The sequence below is a fragment of the Corvus brachyrhynchos genome, unplaced genomic scaffold, assembly GCF_000691975.1.
Source record: "Corvus brachyrhynchos isolate BGI_N302 unplaced genomic scaffold, ASM69197v1 scaffold90, whole genome shotgun sequence".
Taxonomy (NCBI): Eukaryota; Metazoa; Chordata; class Aves; order Passeriformes; family Corvidae; genus Corvus; species Corvus brachyrhynchos.
In genome coordinates, this window is record NW_008236932.1 from 5,221,808 (window position 1) to 5,244,683 (window position 22,876).

Consider the following 22,876-nt stretch of genomic DNA (forward strand, 5'->3'; position numbering starts at 1 on the left):
CTGAGATGCAAATTGTTGGGGGCAAGAGGATATTTCAAGAAAGTATCACTCTGTACTTACGTGGTCTTACACTCCTTCTTGGAGATTCCTTTCAGGACACATGATACATTGTGGTTTACACTGTACACCATTGATCTTTCCCACTGCAGACATTACTATATTTGAATACTGTAGACACAAGCAGATGTGACCCCCCATCTGTAACTCTTGCAAATATTCTATACCAAAACTGTGTTCCCAGCTTAATAGGTCTTTACCAGATCTTGGATTTTCACATGTGGCAAGCACAAATGGGTTTTGCTTCCTGCAAACCGAGCTTCCCTAGTATGGTACTCTCATGTGGTTGTATGGTTGTATCTGTAATGGCAGTAATTCTCAGGACAACAGGCAAGCTCTGTAAATTCCTCTTAGAGAAAGCTCTATAAACCAGCAGAGGCATAACCCTCTGATTTTATTTGCATTACAGCATTGTTATCGCTAGGAACAAGAAAACCAAGTGGAGACACTCTAAATCTTCCCCCTCCTCCTCCGTTTTCCCCTACGTACTCCATGACCGTTATCATCTCGATCATCTCCAGCTTTGCTCTGGTTGTGATCTTTGGCATTGTGACCCTGGTTTGCTGCCGTCAGCGAAAACAGTGGAAAAACAAAAAAAGGTAAAGCTTGGAACCTAATTTAGTGCAAGAAATTCTGCTTTGAAAAAGGGCTTTCTTGTTTCTGAGAGCAAAGTCCTGTGAACACCTCATAGGGGACAGCAGCCCTGCCTTTGCCTGTGGCAGCCCAGTGCAAGCTCTGTTGAACTCCTGTGCCAGAGCAGAAGATGACGTGGTGACTGGGGACATGGCATGACATCTTGCTGCAGGGCTCTTTCAATAGCCCTGCTGTACCTTCCTATTCCATCCTGAAAGGAATAAGCCCAGGAGGAACAGTTATCTCCTGGCTGAGGCCTGTGCACACACTGACCAAAAATCACTCTGTTGTTTCAGAGAGTCGGAGGCACCAACTCTCACCACTCTGCCCTCCGAGCTGCTCCTGGACCGGCTGCACCCCAACCCAATGTACCAACGCATGCCCCTTCTCCTCAATCCAAAATTGCTTAGCCTGGAGTATCCCAGGAACAATATTGAATATGTGAGAGATATTGGGGAAGGAGCATTTGGGAGAGTCTTCCAAGCCAGGTAAGCAGTCTCTGTGTGAATCTTCTTTATCTGGAGGTACTTGTGAAAAAATGGCATTGGAAATCATCCATCCACCCCCGCATCCATCCACTCAAATGCACGTATACCAAATGGTACACAACACTCAGGTACGAATGAATAATTGTTTTTGTTGTCCATTACTATCTGTCAGTATTAAACTTTTGCCACAAATTACTCTTTCCTTCTACTCTCTAGTAGATGTAATGTCTTACTCACATACCAAAGTCTGGTGTAAAAGTTCAGCTAAATTTATCATCACTGTTTTTGCCAAGAGTACTGCCTGTGACATGTGACCTATTGTGAAATTCTTATGTTTCCCAGTATTTATGAATTGCCAGTGTGTGGTGATTGCCATAATAACAGCAATACTGATCTATGTAATTACCACAGAAGTCATTGTGTCATGCTACAGTTCAGTCCTGAACAAATTTCAATTTGATTCAGTGACAATACCAAACCAAACCAAAAATCCCCTAAAAACCCACCCCACATAGGCCAATAAGGGGTTTTTTTGTGTGTCTATGGTGTACCAACCTTAATGGGAAATGCACACCCAAGATTTGTGGATGCTTGTGGTCAAAAGGAACAGTAAAGGTCAGAGTGTCTGCAAAAGTTACAAATTTTTATTAGTAAATTACACACCTGACATGGCAATAGCTATTTTATAGTCCCTCCTATATAAGACAGGGCAGTGGGTTTTGAATAAAGGGGTAGTGTGAAAAGGAAGGGAGAGAGAAAGATGGATTAAAGAGGGAGGGAGAGAAAGAAAGGAAGAAAGTAAAAAAAGGGAGATCAGCGGTCCTGGCTCCACCATCAATTCAGTTGACAGGAAGTTTAGGGTCTCGGGGCACATGTGTGCCCAGGCTTTCTGGGGATGCCTTTTTATAGTAAAGTTTCTGTGCCCTGGAGCTAACTTTCTCACTTTCTATACAAGTGAGTTATCATGGGCAGCCCCTTCTTCCAGACCTTTCTGGAAATGGTTTGGAACCTCTGGGGGTCTTGGGTGTTCTTGATCCTCCCTTGCCTCTGTCCATTCCCACCTGCTTCTTGACCTCATTCCTGCATGTCTGCTGTGCGGTGTTGTGCTTATCTCCAGGAGCCAGAACAAGGACACTTGTCCCAGAAAAGTGTTGCCTTACCTCTGTATGGCCCTCTTCTCCAGCCATAACAATCCTTGGTTGGCTCCATGGCTCTCTGGATATCAGTGTTTGAGTAACACACATAAGTTCCCTTATCTCTAGACTTCTACAGTGTCCCCTTTAGTTACTTTCTCACTTTTTATTTTTGAAATTTGCAGCCATTGTTACCTGTTTTAAATTTAAGATATTAGATGACAGCCCCTAATATCATGGGAGGTGAGATTGTGCACTTCTACAAATGTGAAAAATCATTAACTGATAACCCCAAAGAGGAGGAGGATGGAAGATGTCTAGTTTGTCTTGACAGAATCCATAATTTTTGCAAGACAATCTTTGGATAGTAATGGTTTCCTCTTAAAGTCGCATCCCCAAATTCCTGACAGAAAGTGTATAGGCTGCCTAGTTCCATGCTTAGTCAGCACAGTTATCTTTGTCCTTTGCAGTTAACAAGTATGGGACATGGCTGATTTTGTAGCTGTGTCTGGAGTTGTGTATGATGACCTCAAAAAAACCCAGGGAAGGATCAGAGTCCCACCATGAGCCAAGATCTGCTCGGTGAAATGTGTCTGTTGACTGCAAAGGCAAAAGACTATCCTTGCAAAAAGCAGTCATAATGCAGATATTTGTAATGTTTATAGTTATGCTGTTGATGTACCTGCTAGAAAATGAGTTCCGTACAGGTTAAATGTGTTACAGCTGGGAAACAGTTTCAATAGCTGTGATGGATTTTTTTTCTAATGAAGAGATAAATTATTTCTAATGGAAGAAAAGCAGGCATATTTTTCTTTACTAGAGAGAGCTGAAAATAACAGAATTCAAAGGGCGCACAGTGGGATCATCACAGATGCTTAGCCTGTGATGGATTGTAGCCTGGATGGCCAAACGCATCTGAGCTTGAAACAAGAAGAAAGCTATAGGAACTGTGCAACAGCTGTGCTTGGGGCACTGCACACCAGGGACACAGGGCAGCTCTTGTCCCAGCCCCAGCACAGCCCTTGGGGTGTTCTGAGGTGCATCACCTCCCTGGTCATGCTGCAGGAGTCTTCACCTTGCTGTGGTGCATGAGCAGGGCAGGTGTTCTTCCTGCAAAGTGCCGCTTTGGCCCTGCTCTGGGAGCGTTAATACAACCTATGTGCTGCACAGACCTTTCTGAGCTGGAAATTACTTTCATGGATATCAAGCAAGACTTCTCAAAGGGCATTCAAATGTCACTAAAGTGCTGGGTTAAGCAAGTGCCAAAGTGGTGTAAAGACCTTTTATGTGGATTTCATCTACTCCAGCACTGCAATTTCTTTCAATTAAAACTTTTTGTTATTGTCAGTGGAAACTGAGAGAGAAAGACTTGGGAGAAAAAAAAGAAAGCATCACATCTCATCTAGCATTTGCAAAGTGAAGAGTACCACATCCTGAGAGATGCCTGCTCTTTGTGGCTCAAGGAAGGAGCCACAGAAATATTGCTTCTGAGGGACCTCCTTTTTTTTATTACCATCTCTATCAAAAGTCCCTCCAAGGCTTTATAATTACTTATTGTAATTTTTGTAATTAATGTAATCCCTTATAATAAGCTACAGGCTGTGCACAGCTGGCATATCAGTACAGACTGCTGATCTAGTAGTAAAAGCTGTGTGTCCATCCAGGTTACTGAAACTATCGCAACTCAAATTATTGCCTTCCCATCTCAGAAGGATAAAATGTACTTTCCTACGTGTGTTAAATGGACATCTCAAGCTAAGTTTAGCAATCCTCTTACTTCTCCTGCTCTCATGTTTCTCCCTCTTCTGTAAACACAGCTCTGCACACAGTGCCAGCGATGCCTTTGCCAGCTGGCTTGCTGTGAGCCCTGATTCAGTGTTTACTCACTCCTGGGTCAAGCAACATGTTAGGACAGGAAGTGTCTAGCTATCATTTACTAGCTTCTTCTGAAAGGCTGCTGTCTTCACCAGGAGCAGCTTCACACTTGGAACGATAAGGAAGTAACCATGCTTAAAACAAAATTCAGGGCCTGGCTCAGGTCTGTTCTAGCTGGGTCCTTGTGTCTGATTCTCCTCCTGGGAGGACCACGCTCAAGCCAGCAGAGCACCAGCTCTGTGCAGTTCAGTGCAGACCAGCATGCTAGTTTTCTCCCAGAGCTGGAGCTGTGTGGTCCAGGCCAAGCCTGAAGATCAGGATTGCCTAAAAGCCTGGATGTGGAGTCTTTGCTAGTAGGCCAGTATGGAGTTTTTGCTAGCAGGGCAGTAGACCTACACTACAAATGCACAACTTGTTGTCCCTCCTTAGGGACAAGGCTGTCCTTATAGTTGGAGTTTCTTGACAGAAGTCTCCTCATCTCCTCTCCATCTGCAAAGGTTATTTCTTTGATCTGCTGTCTCATATACAGCTGAAAAACCATGTGGGTGTTAATTAAAAAAACCGCCAACCTTCCCTTCCCCCTCTAAATGAGCCCCTGATGATTCAGAGCAGTCTCCTGCTCACAAATTAATTTAACCAAAGGACGGTAAAGGTAGGTTTCCACCAGATTCAGCAGACTTTAACTGCATCATTTAATGGTCTAAGAGAACCCAACTGAGTTATGCTGAGCGAGATGGGGACAGGACAAAATCTCAAATACAGGTTCAAAATGCTCCTTGTTTTTTTACATCGTTACTGCTTTGGAAAGAAAACCTGACTGGGAACTTAAGTCAGGTGCTCTCTAGATAGGCTCAGGCTGAAATTCCTGAGTGTACCACTGGTTAGTTCTTTGAATAGCATGTACCTAAAAGCTGGTTGATGCCACTGGTGCACAAATACATTGGTGGTGAAGCAGGCAAGGACTGCTGCTCTCCACCCCGTGCACAAACAATGTAAATTTCTCTTCAGCTTTTAATTAATTGCAAGTGAGATTACCCAAGGTAATTTCTTTTGATTCTTCCCAGTTCTAGAAGAGAATTAACCTATTTTTCAGAAAACACTCCCCTTTCTGGCCCTCCACCTGAATTCTCCAAGTTCAGAGGGAGCAGCTTCCCATGGCTCCCCTGCAGATTTGTGCAAAGACTGTCTTTAGGGCACAAAAGGGGTCAGCTTTGATAGCCGTCTGCCAAGACTTCAGACAGTCTCTGCCTCTGTGCCAGATCAGTGTGAGTTTTCCGGGTCTGATAAGAACTGTACTGAATCACCATGAGCTACCAAAGGTGAAATTTCTGGCTGTTGCATGAAGGCCAATTAAAAGACTTTGTGCAGCTTAATCTCACTTGGTTACATTCAGGTTAGTTTACACATTACAGGATTCAGTGAAATTCGATGATTGGGCGTACCTCAGCCTGGGGTGAGTTTCTGTCTCCAAAGCCTGCAGAACTGAGCTCTGCTTGCCCCTGCTTTGGCACTGTGCTGGGTCTGCTAGTCAGGGATGAGTGGTAATCTGTGACACCATTTGGAAGAGACAAAGGCCTCTTATTTTTACTTTTAAATTCTCTACTGCTTTGTTCGGGCTGTTGCTGCTGGCTCTAGTGCTTAGACAGCAGGTGGTTGGTGCTCATACTCCTCCCCTCCCACTGGACTTGAAATTGCTGCCAGCACCGGGGAAAAGAAGGAGGACGTTGTGCTGTAATGGAGGCAGTAGCAGACAAGTGTGGGGTCTTATCCTCTGCTCTGGCATGCCAGACCTCCTTGCCTGAGTGTCTCAGCTGTGATCTGGCCACCTGCGATTCCTTTCTTGATGGCCACCCTGCCATCCAGTGACATTTGACATTTACAGCATCCAAGTGCAACTGTTGCAACCACCATGCGTCTGAAGTAGAAGACAAGGAAACTGGAAGTTTGCTTTGGAAATTGGAATCTCCTCTAGCTGCTACTGAGCAATAGAATATAAAATGACCTGGCATTTGAGCAAGGGGAGGGCAGTCAGACTGGTGCAGTAATGTGACACATAAATGGGCACCAGTCTCCACGGTCTCTGGCTGGCTACCTGTACGGAATGTGTTTTAGCTGCAAGGCCCCAGGGAAGAATTTGCACAGGAAACAAAATGTACGTCTGAGGTTTGGTGCATGTTTGAAGAGTGGAAAGTTACTCTTCTGCAGCAACAGCTACCCCTAAATCTTTGGCAAGCCCATCTAATTAAACTTGTTGAGGGTGCAGGGACCTGTGGATAAGAAAACAAATTTGTTGCTCTAAGTCAGGATTCTGTTCCCTAAGGATTTGTGTCTATAATCTTTAGCTGAAGATTCACCAGTGTAAAAACGTGTATTTACACATTAGCTTGTTCTGCAGACAAAGCACAGGTTGCTTTGTCCCTTCTGTTCTGTCATGTGTTTCCACAAATCTTGTAGGAACAGAAACTGTTTTCTAGACCGCAGCTAAACCATATTAAATTCAGCTGAAATTAGCTAATGGTTTTATAACTTATTGAATCCCAGGTGCATACACATGCCACACACACACTCAGAGAACAGTGAAAAAAGACTATTTTCCTAAGAAAACCAAGGGAATATATTTACTGTAATTGTTACTTTCACTCTAACAGTAGCCAGATATACTGAAGTCACCATGGTGCCAGGTATGGGAAAGGAGATTCTTTCATCAATTTCATATAAAATGGGTTTATTTTTAACTCTGCTAAGCCCAGTCATTACACCCCAAAAGTGAATTGTTTGGACTGAAGAGTCCATCCTGTCCTCCAATAAGTTTATTATGTGATCTCCAGCCTAGGGATAGGCTGCTGCTTAGCAACATGTAATTAATTTATGTCTTCACCATTCATGGTAATGAGTCTGTAAGCTGCAAGACCAGTGATCAGAAAAAGCTATACTGAATTTAGTCCTGCCTGAACCAAACTAAATATCTCTATAATATGCAATGCATATTGCAGGCCCAAGAGACGAAACTGGGCTTTAAGGTTCCTTCTGTTGGTTCTGGGGCCTTCCACCCTTTTTTTTTTGTCAGCCTCTCCTTTTGTGTCAGAAACAGAACCTACATTTAGTGTGCATGCATTCATCACTGATGGTTTCCTCTTTTCTCTCTCCTTGCAGGGCCCCAGGGCTGCTGCCATATGAACCTTTCACCATGGTGGCTGTGAAAATGCTGAAGGAGGAAGCATCTGCAGACATGCAGGCTGACTTTCAGAGAGAAGCAGCTCTCATGGCAGAGTTTGACAATCCGAATATCGTCAAGCTTTTAGGTATCTCAGGGAGGTATCCTGTTACCTTAACAGGATGGTGCATCACATCAAACTCTCCTCATGCTGCACTGAGTATACTGCTGGCCGTCTTGCTGCCTAGCTCTGCTTCCAATCTAATAACATTGACACACGTCTTACAGGGAAGACATGAACTTCCTGGAACTGTGATTTATTTTGAGGGTACTTAAAAGAAGTGGCACAAGTCTTGTTAATTTTATAGGTCCCACTTATTACTGTGATGTCTGCACTTAATAGCATTAAAAAAACCAAAATTAAATGAACAAAAAAAGCCAGCCACAAAAATGGTCTCTTCCTTTCCTTCCATTCTCATCTGAAAGGAAACCTTTCTTTGTTGTTATTTTTAAGAAAGTCTTGCTGCAGCTTGGCTAATAAGGCATTTTCTGTGAAGAAAGCTGCTAACCAAATTTTCTTTTAGAAAATTGTTATTTTTTGTCTGAAGTAGATGCTGCTGGTCACTTTCATCTGGCAATCCTGCTCTAAGTAGCTGTATGCAGATCTGATTCCTGTGAACAGGCATCTGAGATCTTGATTTATTATGGTAGGAAGCTCCACAACATTTTGAAATGGATAAACCACAGTTTTGGGAAGTCTGGGTTGATACAGGTATTTTGGCTACAGAAAAGCAAAGCAGGAAATGCACCAAACTCGACTAAACTTTGCCTTTATTGTTAACACATTTTAGGCCAGAGAAGGGCAAAGGTACAGAACAAACTCTTTTCACATCATGGGGCTGTGGAGAAACAGCCACATTGTTGAAGACAGCTTAGATGATAAATCTATCACATACACTTGACATGCTTGTCAGATCCTGATTTCATCACATTGGGAACAGCCATTAGTTTTTCCTCGAAGATTCAAATATTAGGTTGTCAACCACAACTTCAGATTTCACAATAAGTTGCACCACCAATTGCTAAAGGATGGCCCTAAGAAAGCAAATCACATACATTTTAAATGTTGGCTTTTGATGGTTGGCAGTTTAATGATAGGCACACTTATATTTTTACTGTATCACTGTATGATCAGTAAGGCTTGTGGAAGTGTGGTTAATGCTGGCCCTCCAATAAAGCTGGTGAAGAGCCAAGCATGTGCCCTTCAGTGGGACAGCATTCTGCATTTAACAGATATGGCATATGTCTCCTTTCTGCTGTCTGTTTTTGATTTATCTTTCTTTCATTTTTGAATATCTGTTATGCCAAAAGTAATTCCTGAACAAGTATTTTTTTGCATGAGCTATCAAAAAAAAAAAAAAAAAAATCCATAAGGGTGGGAGTTTCATTCCAATTCAAGTGTTCCACTGAACCCTTGAACATGCCCCTTGTGAATACTTCTGAAGTCTTCCTGCATATGTGTAACCCCTTAAACAATGTTACTATTAGTACAATAATTACAACAGATAAAAGAATTAAGAAATAACATGATGAGAACTTTAAAGGTTACTTCCTGAAAGTCCTTGTAGTTGCACCTGGGAAAAGGCAATACTTTTGTTAAGGCTAACTTAAACAGGATTGGGCTCTTAATTAAACATAGCTCCAAAAGTATGTATTTTACTTGGGATGTCAAGAAAAATCGTGCATGCAGGTAAGTGCATGACTTGTGAGCGTCGCCCAGAGCTCAGCATTAGGTGCCTGATGAAGGAGCTTCAAAAGAGACAGCGTGCATGATGGATGCATGCGAAGTGGATGGTATTTGCATGGTCACCTCTCTCTGGCCCTTCATGCATTATTAAAAGTCTCCCTTTTGTGTAAGTATTTTTGGACTTTCTGGGTTTTGCACAGCAGAACTCTCTTTGCTACCCAAATGACCTGTGTGGTCTGTCCTCTCCCAGGCGTGTGTGCGGTTGGGAAGCCGATGTGCTTGCTGTTTGAGTACATGGCCTACGGAGATCTAAACGAGTACCTGCGTGACCGCTCACCCCGCAACCTCTGCAGCCTGGCGCAGGGCAGTCTGGACACAAGGATTCGCCTCCCGAACCCCCTGGCACTGTGCTGCACCAGCCAGCTCTGCATTGCCAAGCAGGTTGCTGCTGGCATGGCGTACCTCTCTGAGCGCAAGTTTGTCCACCGGGATTTGGCCACCAGGAACTGCCTGGTGGGGGAGAACATGGTGGTCAAAATTGCTGATTTTGGTCTCTCAAGGAACATGTATTCGGCTGACTATTACAAAGCAAATGAGAACGATGCCATCCCCATCCGCTGGATGCCCCCTGAGTCCATTTTCTACAACCGCTACACCACAGAGTCTGACGTGTGGGCCTATGGAGTGGTGCTGTGGGAGATCTTCTCCTATGGCATGCAGCCCTACTATGGGATGGCTCATGAGGAGGTCATCTACTATGTGAGGGATGGGAATGTCCTCTCCTGCCCAGACAATTGTCCCCTGGAGCTCTACAACCTGATGCGCCTCTGCTGGAGCAAGTTGCCTGCCGACCGGCCAGGCTTTGCCAGCATCCACCGCATCTTGGAGCGCATGTACGAGAGGGCTGTGGCCAACATGTCAGTCTGAGGGGTGCATTTTCTTCCTTGACTCCTATGTCCACCTATCCACACTGACTTGGACCAGCCCATGAGCTCTGAGCAATGGTGGCTTCACACAAAGTCTGCTCAGGGGAGGAGAAACGGCTTGTTCCACTACCAAGACTGGACCCCCTTATGCACCTCCTTGAGTGGGACTGTACCTCCCAAACCACAGGGCTGACATTTAGCCACCAAGACAGGACTCAGGTTGCTGAAAGTGCTGGCCATGCTAACTCAGTACTTATATTTAGCATTTCCAGGAGCACAGGATTGCCCAGGGAAGGCAAACCAATGTTTCTTCCTAACTAATGTTTTTTCCCTGCCTAACAGGTCCCGCCATGCCTTTCTTCATTTATGCTCTTGGCTTTTACCTTTTCCCCCCCCTTCCTCTTATGTTTTCAAGTATTATTTAAAAAAAAAAAGATTGCAGAGTTCAATCTTCTTTTGGGGATATTGTTTATTATTTTATTTTTGCATACTGTTTACTATTTTGTTTTTGCATAACTAGTTCTTTTTTGCAGATAAAGGATGTTTTTGAAGCCGTAGGCCACTTTCTTCTTCCTTTTAACTTCCACTCTCATGACAATAACACTGACAGAATCAAAACAGGAGCCTGCTGGACTACTGGCAGCCACCTGCATCTTATGTTACAGAGACAAGCAAACTCCTGTCAAGCATGACACTTTCCATTTTTCAGTGTGGGAAATCCAGAGTGATGTTCATTTTATGTTTGTTAAACTCTCACCTAAAAGCTTTCCTTAAGCATTGAAGCACTTCTTTCCTGCTTTCCCCTGAAGCAAAAAAGCCATTTGGTGCTAAGGGAGAAATTAATCCCAAAGGCCTGGTCCTGCACCTTGTAGGCATCCAAGGTATGTTTATTTGCTGCTGCATGGTCCTCACCGTGCCAAAAGCAGGGAGAAAGGTAGCCCCTGTTGCAGAAATGTGGCAGGTTAAATTAATTGTTTATTTCCTTTTCCTTTACAATCTTTGCCTCCTGCTTCTGGTTTTCCTTTCCTGACAGTATCTCCTAAGTCCCACTACAGTATTTGCTGGCCACCTTTCCTTGTACTGCATTTTAGAGATACAGAAGTAAGGAAGGTGGATATCTGCCAGCAGTGGCCTTCAGAGACAACCTGTAAGTTAGGAGAAGGTGGAGAAAGTGGGTGCACACAACAAGTATTGCCAACTGTCCACCTGCAGGGCAAAGATGACACTGCCTCAGTTACACATAGCCTGCAGCCCATCTCCAAACGCCAAGTGCTTCTCTGCTAAAAGTGCTCCAAATTGTAATAGATACTTCAGTGACAGAAAAAATTTTATTCCTCTGGTGACAGGTGTAAGATTTTAGCTCTTGTGGAGTGAGGAACAGTTGTCCCAGAGCCTCATTGCTGATACAAAATATATTCTGAGTCTGGGATGTGGGTTATGACTGAAGAGCAGGAGTGCCAGTGAATGAGTGTTCAGTGTGGCTTCTGTAACTGGGACACACTGGTTTAGCCTACCCAGAAAGCAGCAGCAAAGAGCAGCTACCTATGGTTTCTGAAAGCTAAGCTTGAAAAGATCTGTCAACCATTGTGAAGAACAGAACTGGAAAGAACATACTTTCCTCTGCTGCTCTCCTGTTTGTTTGGGTTTTTATTTTTATTGTATTTTTTTTTAATAGCCATAGTTTGTACTGACTGTGGCCACAAGAGCGTAGTTTCACGTTTTCAGACCACTGGTGTCATTTTCACTTGGAGCAAAGAGCTTGCAATTACCAAAGAGAGTGGCAGGGAAGAAGTTTGGGCTGCAAAATGTTGAAGTGCTAAAAGGGTATCTGCACAGTGAGCACAAAATGGCCAGTGCTGTCTTACTCATTTAGCAGTCCTACCAGGATGCTACTATGACACAGCAGTTTACTGAGGTTTGGATGCTAAAGACAAATACCCTCAAAAACCCCAAAGCCCTCAATTTAAATAAAAGTTATACTAGAGTCCTTATATAGCTCCCGTTACTGCATTATGACCACCCTGCAGTGTGCACCATTAAATTTCTGTTAGGTTGTATCAGTTCCCCATCTGTCTTCATGTTCTGAGGAGGCAGGAGTGAGGAGGCAGGCCTGGAGGGATGGGGTGTGAGTGGCATCCCCAGCTGAGTGGCATCCCCAGCTGAGTGGACGTGCCTGCAGCCTCTGCCAAGCTGAGCCCAGCACTTGCAGCATCTCTGTAAGGTTGGGTGCACATTCAAGATCCTTGCAGTGCTCAAGGCACCAGGCATTTTGTCACCCTCTTTAGAGAGGGTCAGAAGTTGTGTGTGGGTAGTGGTGTGGGTCCAGGTACCTAGCACCTCCTCTGAAGATGAAATGATTCTCAGGCTAAGCAAAGTGCACAGTAACAGATGCAAAACCTGCACCATGAGCTAAATGTAAACAAACACACCCATTTACAGTCTGGAGGACAGTCTGCCTTTCTGCCTTCTAGGATCCCAGTGCTGGCTTCAATTGTTCATTCTCCCTTTCCCCCAGGAAAATGATTTTGAAACCACAATTACAGCTTTCTTCTTGTTAGCTGCCTGTAACGGCACATGCTTGGAATTTTCATTCACTTCCTTTGTGAAAGAAAGACTCCCACAAACTTGGAAGTGTAACCCTTCTCATCTCATTTTCCTTTCCCAAATGCTTCTCTCAGCGACCCCATACTTAGGACAGCAGTGGAAAATTTGGTATTCCTCATCCAGCATTCCAGCCTTTGCATTATAAGCATGCACTGAAGTATGTGGCAGTCAGGGACTGCAGGTCGGGAGGGAAAAAGCTTCCTTTGTTGCAGGAGGAAAAGGATCATTTCAAGACAGACTCAGAGAAGCTCTCAGCAACGTGCTCTCCAGGGATGGTAATCGCTTCTGTGTACCGATCCAGCAGGAGGGCTTAGCACCTAAATGGTGCTGTCCTGTGAGGATTAAACTGTAGCAGAACTTCTGCTGCCTTAGTGTGTAGCTGGATTTTACTGTTTCCTTCTGCTGTACACTTTTCAGCTTGCTAGGAGCTGGAGGCTGACTGCTTTCATGACATGCCTTCTTACACAGATTTTTTTTCTCCTCCTTATGTTTAAGATTCTGCTGTCTTCATTCGCTGCTATACAGTCTGCTATACCAGATTTTTCTAGACTTCCTGCATTATTATCATGTAACATGAATTATTTTGAATGGGAATAAACAAAGGGATTATGAGAGAGTAGAAGAGAAAGAAAAGTTTGTTACTCAAAAAATTGCTTGGAAGCAAAAATATTTTGCTTCTCTAGTTTGCATTTATAATTCATGTGGAGAGAGAGGATGAATCAAAAATGAACATTTTTGTGTTCATTTTAGAAAATTTGTGTGCTGCAATGCAGAGCACTTTTCTACATTTAGTTCTGTCCATACTGGCCCGAAAAATATGGAACACTTCATGAATTTGCATGTCACCCTTGTGCAGGGACCATACTAATACATGAATTTAAAATGAACCTTTTTCGTGCTTCGGTTCCCATTCCCACTGATAGCAGAGGGAGCCAGCAATCTGGGGCACTGGATGAGAACCCCAAGAAGAGGATTTGCAGCACATTCAACGTACCCATTCCCTCTGGAAGTGTGCTGCCTTAAACACTGGCAGCACATATATATCTTTATCCTGGGTAACTATTGCGACATCCAATCAGCCAAACAGCACAGAAATCCTCTCATGCTCCTGTGCCTTTATTTAACAGTTGCATTTAAAATGCACTTTTATAAGCATATATTCCGTAACTGATTGGACACTGTTTGCAACATGATCAAATTTGGTTCAGAGGAACTTCCCTTCAAACACTTTGTGGGCTAAACGTAACTGTCTCGTCTCATTTACCCAAGGGTGTATGGTAGTTATTACTCTGTGATTGTTATACCTTCATGAATGATGGCTTTGAAAGACATCCCTAGAAGAGATGTACATTTCTCATCATCTCAACTTGTGTAACTCATGTGTGCAATATTTTATAAAATAAAGAGACATTGAAAAGTATAATACTAATGCTTTTCTCTCTGTTCTCTCCAGCATGGTTTTGTTTTTTGAAAATGGACGTATTTCATTTTATTAAAATATCTTTATTACATATTTACAGTGGTTACATTGCAGTAATAAGTCAACTTACTATGTGTGCTCAAAGGCATGTTGTTTTGGTGGATTAAATTTGGTGCTATAGGAACACAGTAAGAACCTTTACATTATGAGAACACATTAAGGGCTGGACAAGGGAAAGGAGAATGTTTTCACAGCAATGTGGATTGCAGTCCTTTGACCACTCTCTCAAGGTGTAAGATGTCTCACATAGATGGGAATGACATCTGTCTCCCTCCCAATATCTGCTGGTATTTGTGCCTGGATTTTGATCTCACACCTAAATGTGGGGAATTAAAGTGTGACATAAAATCAAAAGGGAATTGAGTTTGCTGTCTGTAGAACACAGCTGAGCAAAGTTTCCTGATAATAGGTTTGTCTAAAAAAAGCTGTAACTCCTTTTTTCTGCTCATGATCCTTGAGATGAACTCAGTAAATCAGTGAGAATTTTAACTATTTCAAAATGAATTGCAAATCTTTAACACTCAAAAATGGGGAACCAAACAAAATTTTCTGACTACAGTTAGCCAGGCAAACCAGGAAGTACACTCTTTTTTCTCCCTCTTCCCGCCCCTCCGCCCCCACCTCAAATAAAATCTAAAGCATTTTCTGCAAATCGTCTTGCTAGAAACCTTAGGAAAAAAAGTGTTTTGTAAATGTTGTCCTTGCTAAAAAAGTAAATAATGAATTAGGAAAGGAGTTATTTTTTCATCCTCTCAATCAGATTGAATCATATTAGAGAGCTGGCTGTTACATGTCAACTTTTTCAGTGCACAAAGAGAAGCAGTTATACTCTTTTCCCATCACCAAATGAACAGACTTTTGAATCTGTAGAGAAACATTCTTCTAGCCTGGCTAAAAGGCTGACCCTGTGACAGGATCTGTTGTCTTCAGCAGTACAATCTCTGTCAGGCTTCCCTTCTTCCAACCGCCTTCCGAGGTCACCTGAACCAGACAGGACAATGGGATGTCCCCAGTGCCTTGAGTCACCCTGAGTATTTTGGGTAATTCAGCCATCCTGCATGAAGCAATGAGAGTAACTTGTGGCTGGGAAAAGCAGAAGCATGTAATAGATAATTTCGTTTTTCTTGGCTTTTATATATGATTTTGTAAATGCATATCCTTGTGTTTGTGTATGTGTGTATGGGAAGAGGTTGAGGAAGCTTGCTTTGTGTGGAGGGCAAAAGAGGTTTCAGTCAGCCATCTATGCAAATTGTTTGTTGTGTCTTTCCATTCATTCTAAAACTTCGCATCTGCAACTGAACGTAATGACATCTCACTTCCTCAAAGGAGATTTGAGGTCATAAGAAGCCTTTGCTAAGTTTCTGTCATTTCAGTGATGTGAGAATTGCTGCCCCTCTGCTGCTGGTGTGGAGCTCTAAAGTAACATGAAGAAGGTTTTCATATTTCATAAAGAATTCAGAGGCTTTAAAATGCAGGACTAGGATCATTTTCTTATAAGCAAGAAGCAAAAAAGGAAAAAATCCCCTATCAATTTACCTACTCCACCAAAACCACAGAACCTGTTGTAGTAATGTCATGTTTCTCAACCTTGGGAGAGTAATTTTGCACTCAGCATTGGCAAATCTTTAGAAATTTAGAAACCTTTCTGTACAGTCTTGCTTTTCATAGCCAAGGGCATTCCTTAGAGGCCTCTGTGTATACCAGTGGTAAAGTGGCCAGTTGTAACTATAGAAAGGGGAATATCTGATGAGCTCGAAGTTGCCCTTAAAACTAGTACTTGCAATTTTCTTCAGTGCTGGAGTGGTAGCCATTAGCAAAGGTCATACTTTATACCACTGACATATTCATGTGCTAACACACCATCTTATAATGTCCCACTAATTCGGTATTGAATAAATAAGAGTTTCATCAGCAACTGATAGAATGTTTTATGATAAATTTAGGACAAAAAGCAATCAATTAATTAATTATATTTATTGAAGAAATATTTTCCTTCTGTCTGCTGGGGTGCTTTAAATCTTGTGCCATTTATAGGCCAGTGTGCTTACTTTGACTGTGAGATAACCACACTACACATTTCTACTGGGCATGAGTGAACATGTTGAAGCACTTGTATGTTTATCTGCCCTCCCCCGTGGCTCTTATATAAAAGAGATGTTACACTTTGGGAGTTTATATAGGCTAGTAAACTTCTATGTAAACAAAAAACCTAATGGAAGTGGAGATCTATGCAGAAATGAGGAGTGCCAGATGAATGAATGAGGGTTATTCACCCTCTGGATGTTGAGATCACCATGTGCTGAATTTGACTTCTTATTTATAGCAGTGCTAACTTCACGGCAGTGACACTGAAGGACAGGAGGGCTTTGGTTATTGTGAAGATGGGGAACTTCCTGTGGCTGGGTGGGAGCAGATGGGATGACGTGGGATCACTGCATGGAAAGTGCAGCAAGGAGCAGGACATTCATCAGTTGAGGAGCACACAATTTTCCTGAGGGATACAGTACCAGGCACGCTCAGTCCCATGCTGGATTCACTCAGATTTGGTTGAGATTTATCTACAGTGCTTTTGTTATTTTTTCTTCTGTTCTGGAACACAATGAGGTCTCCTGATGCTCGTGCTCCAAGACCCTGAACTCTCCACACCTCGTGCTCTTTTCAAGGCAAGCAGCAGGACAGCCCTACTCCCTTTCCGTTCCTCCCAGCAATGCACCACTTTCATCTGATCACAGGGTCCAGATAGGTGCCTGTTTGTGGAGCAGGACATCACCAGCAAACAAGAATGTTTCCACAACTCTTACAGTGGTGAAGAGGTGTGGCTGTTTGGGCCCTGCATAGATCAGCACTAACCCTACCCCAGGTGGGTACCTGACCTGTGATACAGGTGCAAGTCTTTATGGGGCTGGGAGGCTGCATTTTGTTTGGAAAGAGCTCCTGGAGAGGACTGTACAAGATGTTCAGATCAAAACTTTTAGCAATGAAAAGTCACCCTGGTTTGTGTGTCATTACTGGCCCTGATGAAGTTTGCCAGGAGGATCTGCATGCCGCTAGGCTGCTGCTCGGCTACATTTCAAGAGAAACTGCCCTGATTTATAGCTCGGTGTCAGTAGCACATTGCAGTCCAACAGCCGTGGACTGGCAGGGGAATGGACAAGATGACTTGGTATTGGTATGTCTTACATGTGAGATCTTCAAGTCAACAGCAAAGCATTTTAATGATCTGTCCTCTCATTAATCTCAGATGTGAAAAATTGTGACTGTCTGGGCACCAGGTGACACCTGTCCAGACAAAACAATAAATTTTTTAGCCAATTTATTTTACTGTGTAACACACCATACAGACACAACACTATGATACTTATACACTGTGCTGAACAGGATTGCTTTTTGCTAACAATGTGCACTATTGTCCCGAGTCTACAGGACAGAGGAATATTGGATTTAGCTTGTATGAGATAAATCCTGTCAATGAGAGGGACACTCTGCCTATTTGGAAACATACCCTGACTCAGCAAGACTTGCACAAATATTTTTCTTGGACAGCTACCATGCAGTCAAGTAGCTGCTACTACACATTTGCCCTTTTATGCCAATCCAGACAAAGGATTATCTGTTAGCAAGAAGTTTTTAAAAATAACTTGAGATAAAGTGTTAGATTAAATTCTTACACATGACATAAAATTATCTCTGTCTACAATAAAAAGTATGCACAGTTCATCCTTTTGGAACTCTGAGATCCTCTTTGCCTTCACTGGCAATTCTAACTTTACTCAGAGATTAGTGGGGCTGATAATTATTCACTGCTTCTGCCAACACTGGAGTAAAGAGGCTTCCAATGATCTTAAAAACAAGGATGCAAAAAATCATACACAGGGAATAATTAGGCACATATGAGGCTACAGATGCCAAAATATGAACACATTTAAAGAAAAAGAAAACAAAACAGATTACACAAATTCATATGGGAGAGGCCTGTCAATTTGCATTCTGTTTGATGGTTTCAATGCTTCACAGTGCTGTTTTCTAGACCATTTTGGAGGAAGAAAGAGCAGAAAACCTACTTTATGGATGTAGGTATGACCTGAACTGGTGCTTTTCTTAAACTATCTGCTGGCAACAGTTGTAGTCATGATACCAAATATCTGTCCTTCTGATGCCCAGTTTACTGCTCCTATTCTAAATTCCTTTGCAGAAGGGCCTAGGTTGTAAAATCTGGGCTCAGATCACAAGTGTCTCCCACCAGAAGGATAATTGGTTGGTCTGGCCTTGGCACTGCCATGTAACTGGACGAAAAAATGTTAAATTTTTGTTTCCCTGTACTGTGTTTAAGTTTCTCTTGGATAATGCTGTAACACCTTCTGAACCAAAACCTGAGCATCCTTCAATGGGCAAATGCCCTGTGTGCACCTGCAGGGCTAAAAGAATCAGAACAAACTCCTCCTGCTACAGCTCGAAGTATTGCTACTCACTGACTGTGTCAATGATTTTTGCTTGTGTTTCCAGCTGGCAAGAGATGCAACAGTATTAAACATTGAAGGGAAATAACTGAAAGGTATAACGAAAAATAGACCAGATAATACAGAGTAAGGAGGCAACTTCTAGAGACTGAAGTCCCTACAGCTTCACAAGGTACCTGCACTTCAGTTAGGAACTCTAACCCTGTGATCCCGCTGTGGCAGTTGGGATTGCACAGAGAGATTTTCCAAGTTAAAGTCATGAACACATGCATTTGGAGCCCTTGTCTCTGAGCAATCCATAGGGAAATGTATGCTGACAGGTGAATGCATACTCCATTGGATTCTGAAGTCCATCTGTGTCCCTAAGGCAACCCCTGCACTGAACTGATTTGGTCACACATATTACAGGATCATGTAATATTATTCCTGCAGATTTGGCAATACCATAACTTGTAGAACACCAACACAGTATCAGCAGCAGTACTTCTTACCAAGTTCTTTTTCTATCTGGTCACTAGCAGCTCTCAGTCCCCAGCTTTAAATGATTGCAGCCAAATGCAGTTCTTTCAGTTCCAAACCGTGAAACCATCGGCCTAAGCAGCTGGCTGCCTGTGTCTCCTGGGGCAGTCTTTTTCCAAAGAAACCCGTGATTCATCTGCAGATGGCTCCCTGAATCAGCAGGCAGCTCCACCCACAGCCAAGAAAACCGGCAATCCCAGTGCTTGCTGCCCCAGCAAGGATGTGAACCCAGCGCTGGCATGGACCTCTCTGTATTTTCAGAAGCTTCTTGCTGTTTGTTTCAGGCTCAATGCTTGGCTGGGTGGTAGGAAGGAGAATGATTTGTGGGACACACTGTTCACCATGGTGGAAATTTGTGTTGCTGAGACAGCTGTGATACTGCAGGACAACATCCACAAGGCACCCCAGGATGGGTGTGACTACTTTTGGGATGGCTTTTCTGTCCTTCTGAGGAACACAGTTTGTCCTAGCCAAGCAGCAGCAAGCATGTTGATGATGTTACCGAGTAACAGACATGGTGGGATACAGCAGGGATCATTTCCTGATCTGCTCCATTTCCTGGGGAAGGAAAAGTGGGGCAGAAGTATGAGACTCATCCTTCACCCTTCGCCTGAACAGTTAGTGCTGCTGCTTGCCCTTGAAGTTAAACTTCCTGTGATTTTGGCACTATCAGAAGAAATTTGTTTGCTCAGAACATGCTTGAAAATGCCAGTCTCACTATTGACAGCAAAGTTTTTGTAATGTCAACAATTATGCAAAGCAAAGATTTATAACACTTATGCTGCTGTAAATACAGATGGTTTTGATCACATAACACAGTTTTTTGAGTTGCTGCAAATTCATGCTGCAGTTAAATAAGAATGACCTCTACTTGACCTCCCCTGGCAGTTTCCCACACGTAATTAGAGATCTTCTGGCAACAAATTTATGATTAGATCCAAACATTTTGGCAAATTCCAGATATAGAAATTTCTGGTAAGCTGAGATTCCAAATAGCCTGATGCTGTCCCAGGCACATCTTCCAGATGTACAATTTTGGTGGCAGGAGGACAAGGAAATTTTCCTCTCTCCCTCCTTCCTCTTTCCCCTTGTTTCAGAGGTACTTTTATAAAGAAAAGCCTCCTGGTAGCTGCTGGCTGGCAGATTAATAGGTTACAGCAAGCTCTGGGGAAGTGACCTTCCTGCCCTTCCTACAAGGCTTGTCTTCGTTAGAAGTAAATGCATGTTTCAATAAAGCCAAAATCCAGTAATTTTTCACCTACAGCAGTACAAATTCATGCTGTGAGTCTCCCAAGTCAAAATGACAAGAGGGCATTGGAAGTCCCCTGCCTTTTAATGCTTGCAACATTGTGTTGATCAATGCAGCAGAGGGACAGCAAGTGGTGGAAACAAGGAGACATAAAGCACCTTCCTATGTCCTATAGTGGTGGGAAGGGGAATGCTGTAAATCAGGTTCCAATCAGGCAAACCATCAGATCCAGGACATAATTGAAGGCCAGTCCAAGGACAGCTAGAGGTACAATGCCATCTCCATGGGAGACCCAGCAGGCAATGGGTGCTGGGGCCACTGAGATCATAGAATCATCAAGGTTGGAAAAGACTTCTAAGATCATCAAGTCCCACTTGCTTTACCCTTAGTTTTACCTACATCTCCGTCCTGAACAAGCAAATGGGTGGCCTTGGAGCCCTGGTGAGCTGCTCAGCAATGTTCACTGAAGCAGGCTTTTGTCTAGAAATCATTTTCCTAATTCTGTCCAAACAAAGTCATCAAATGTACACAGTCAATAGCACAACAGAAATTTTGTGAGACCTACCACATCCAACTCATTATTTGAGGCTCATACAAAATGAGATAGTCTGCCTGTTGGTGAGCAAAGAGAGACTCTCTACTATTATTGTGAATGGATTGAGATCAAGATAGTAATTAATCCCTATTGTGTATTTTGTATGAGCTTCTGAGAGCTGCCGTGAAGTCAATAGGTGAGAATACTTAAGCAAGCTTGCCCCAAGGGTGTGTGCAGTTTATCCCTTTCTGAGCACAAAAGCTCAGTATTTGGCAGAGACTTGTCTATAAACATCTGACTAGAACCCAAAAACTTGATGCCAAACAGGATAGTTCTGTGAAACAGGCTCAGACATGTTCTTCACCCTGCTTTGGGTAAAATACAGACAAAAGTATATTATGTATCGTTACAACTGTTACATTTGGCATAATAGGGTCTGATCCAGCTTTCATTCAAGACAGTTGAACAATTCCCATTGACCTCACTTAGGAGATGGCTACGCTCAACAGCCTACTTCAGTTAAGTTAAACATAAATCCAAACATTCAGAAAGCAGTAAGGAGTGCTGCAATGGCTGCTTTTCCCTGGTGTTGGCACCCCTGGGGATTCAAGACAATGAATGTATATGAACCTTTCTGTGAGAAATTATTTTACAAAAAACCAATCCCTTAGCCCTTTCATGGGCTCCTTTTTCCAGCAATGAACAAACTTCTTCCAGAGAGATACTTTATAAATCAGTTAAACTGAAACTGTGCTAAAACAGTATTTGGGAAACTGAGGCAGAGGGTGAAGATATTAATTACTTTCTTTCATTCTAACATATATCACTTCAATGGCTATTCCCTGACTTTCTTTAACAAAGCAGTGACAAATTTCTGTGGCTGTTCTGGGGCACAAAGCATTACTGGACAAAATTAATGCTGCTACAGAGTAGGAAATGGTTTGGATCATGCAGGTTTCATCATCACTAACAGTGGTCCTGGCTGGGTACCTTTCTGCTGTCTCTGTTTCAGTGTTAGTTTTGCAAAGGAAAGAGAAGAGCTGAAGGAATCAACTCTCACAGTGATTGCCCAAAATATTCACAGTCCTGACTAATGAAGACCTTCTCCCCTGTCCTCCCTTCAGATCTTGAGAAAACAAGACAATAACTTACATGACTTTTCAAGTAAGGCTGCTTTAGTCTTCTCCCTCTCAATAAAACAGCAAATTGAGGACAAGATAAGGCTAAGCATTGCAGTCAGTAGCATTGAGATTTGTGGAGGCTGAGACATGAGTAGTGACTAGTTCTTGGCTACCTAAAAAGCTACAGGTTGCATCTTCATCAAATGGAAACACAGAAAGTTAGAAACTCATGGATGGAAAAAAAAGCCCAAATAAAAATCAACTGTGATCTTCTATCTAAACAGAATTAAGAAATTTCAGGGAAAAGTAAGTTTCTCCCTCCAAAAAAAACCCAAAGAAGAACTATAACTGCTGAGCTCTGCTCCATGGCTTGTACAGCGATGTGGGGAGGGGTCACACAAGAGCGAGCTATACAGGTGTAAAGAGTAAAAGACTGGGAAAGTGACAACAGGTTTGTGGAGTCCAGATGCTTTGTAGGGGGTGTGTGTCTATTTTTTAGGGGATGCTGGACTGCCAAAATATGATGCACACTCAAATCACAGCCACAGAATATGCTGCCACAATGGAGAAACAGCACAGAATATTTTTTGGGACAAGAATGAAATCAAAAAATCTGTTGACCTCCTTGAAGGCAGGTAGGCCCTTGAGAAATTAGAGGGCTGGTCAGTCACCAACCATGTGAAGTTCTACAAAGGGAAAGTGCTGGATTCCGCACCTGGAATGGGGCAACCCAGGATGTACAGACAGAACGGGGAATGAGGGGCTGGAGAGCAGTGTTCCAGAAAGGGACCTGGAGGTCCTGGTCAATGACAAGGTGAATATGAGTGAGCAGTGCCCTGGCAGCCAGGAGAGCCACCCGTGTCCTGGGGTGCAGCAGGCACAGGATAAACAGCCGGGC

At 43.1% G+C, this 22,876-nt stretch overlaps 1 protein-coding gene across 1 annotated transcript in view; it reads left to right on the top strand.

The window, feature by feature from the left end:
* MUSK (muscle associated receptor tyrosine kinase) overlaps positions 1-14,034 on the top strand; it is a 57,957-nt gene extending 43,923 nt beyond the window's left edge. Inside the window, exons 14-17 of the mRNA XM_008629204.2 lie at positions 467-656; positions 987-1,178; positions 7,340-7,488; positions 9,338-14,034. Coding sequence (XP_008627426.2) covers positions 467-656; positions 987-1,178; positions 7,340-7,488; positions 9,338-10,014 — 1,208 coding nt within the window. The 3' untranslated portion in view covers positions 10,015-14,034. The remainder of the gene's footprint in view (positions 1-466; positions 657-986; positions 1,179-7,339; positions 7,489-9,337) is intronic.
* The last annotated feature ends 8,842 nt before the right edge of the window (positions 14,035-22,876 follow it).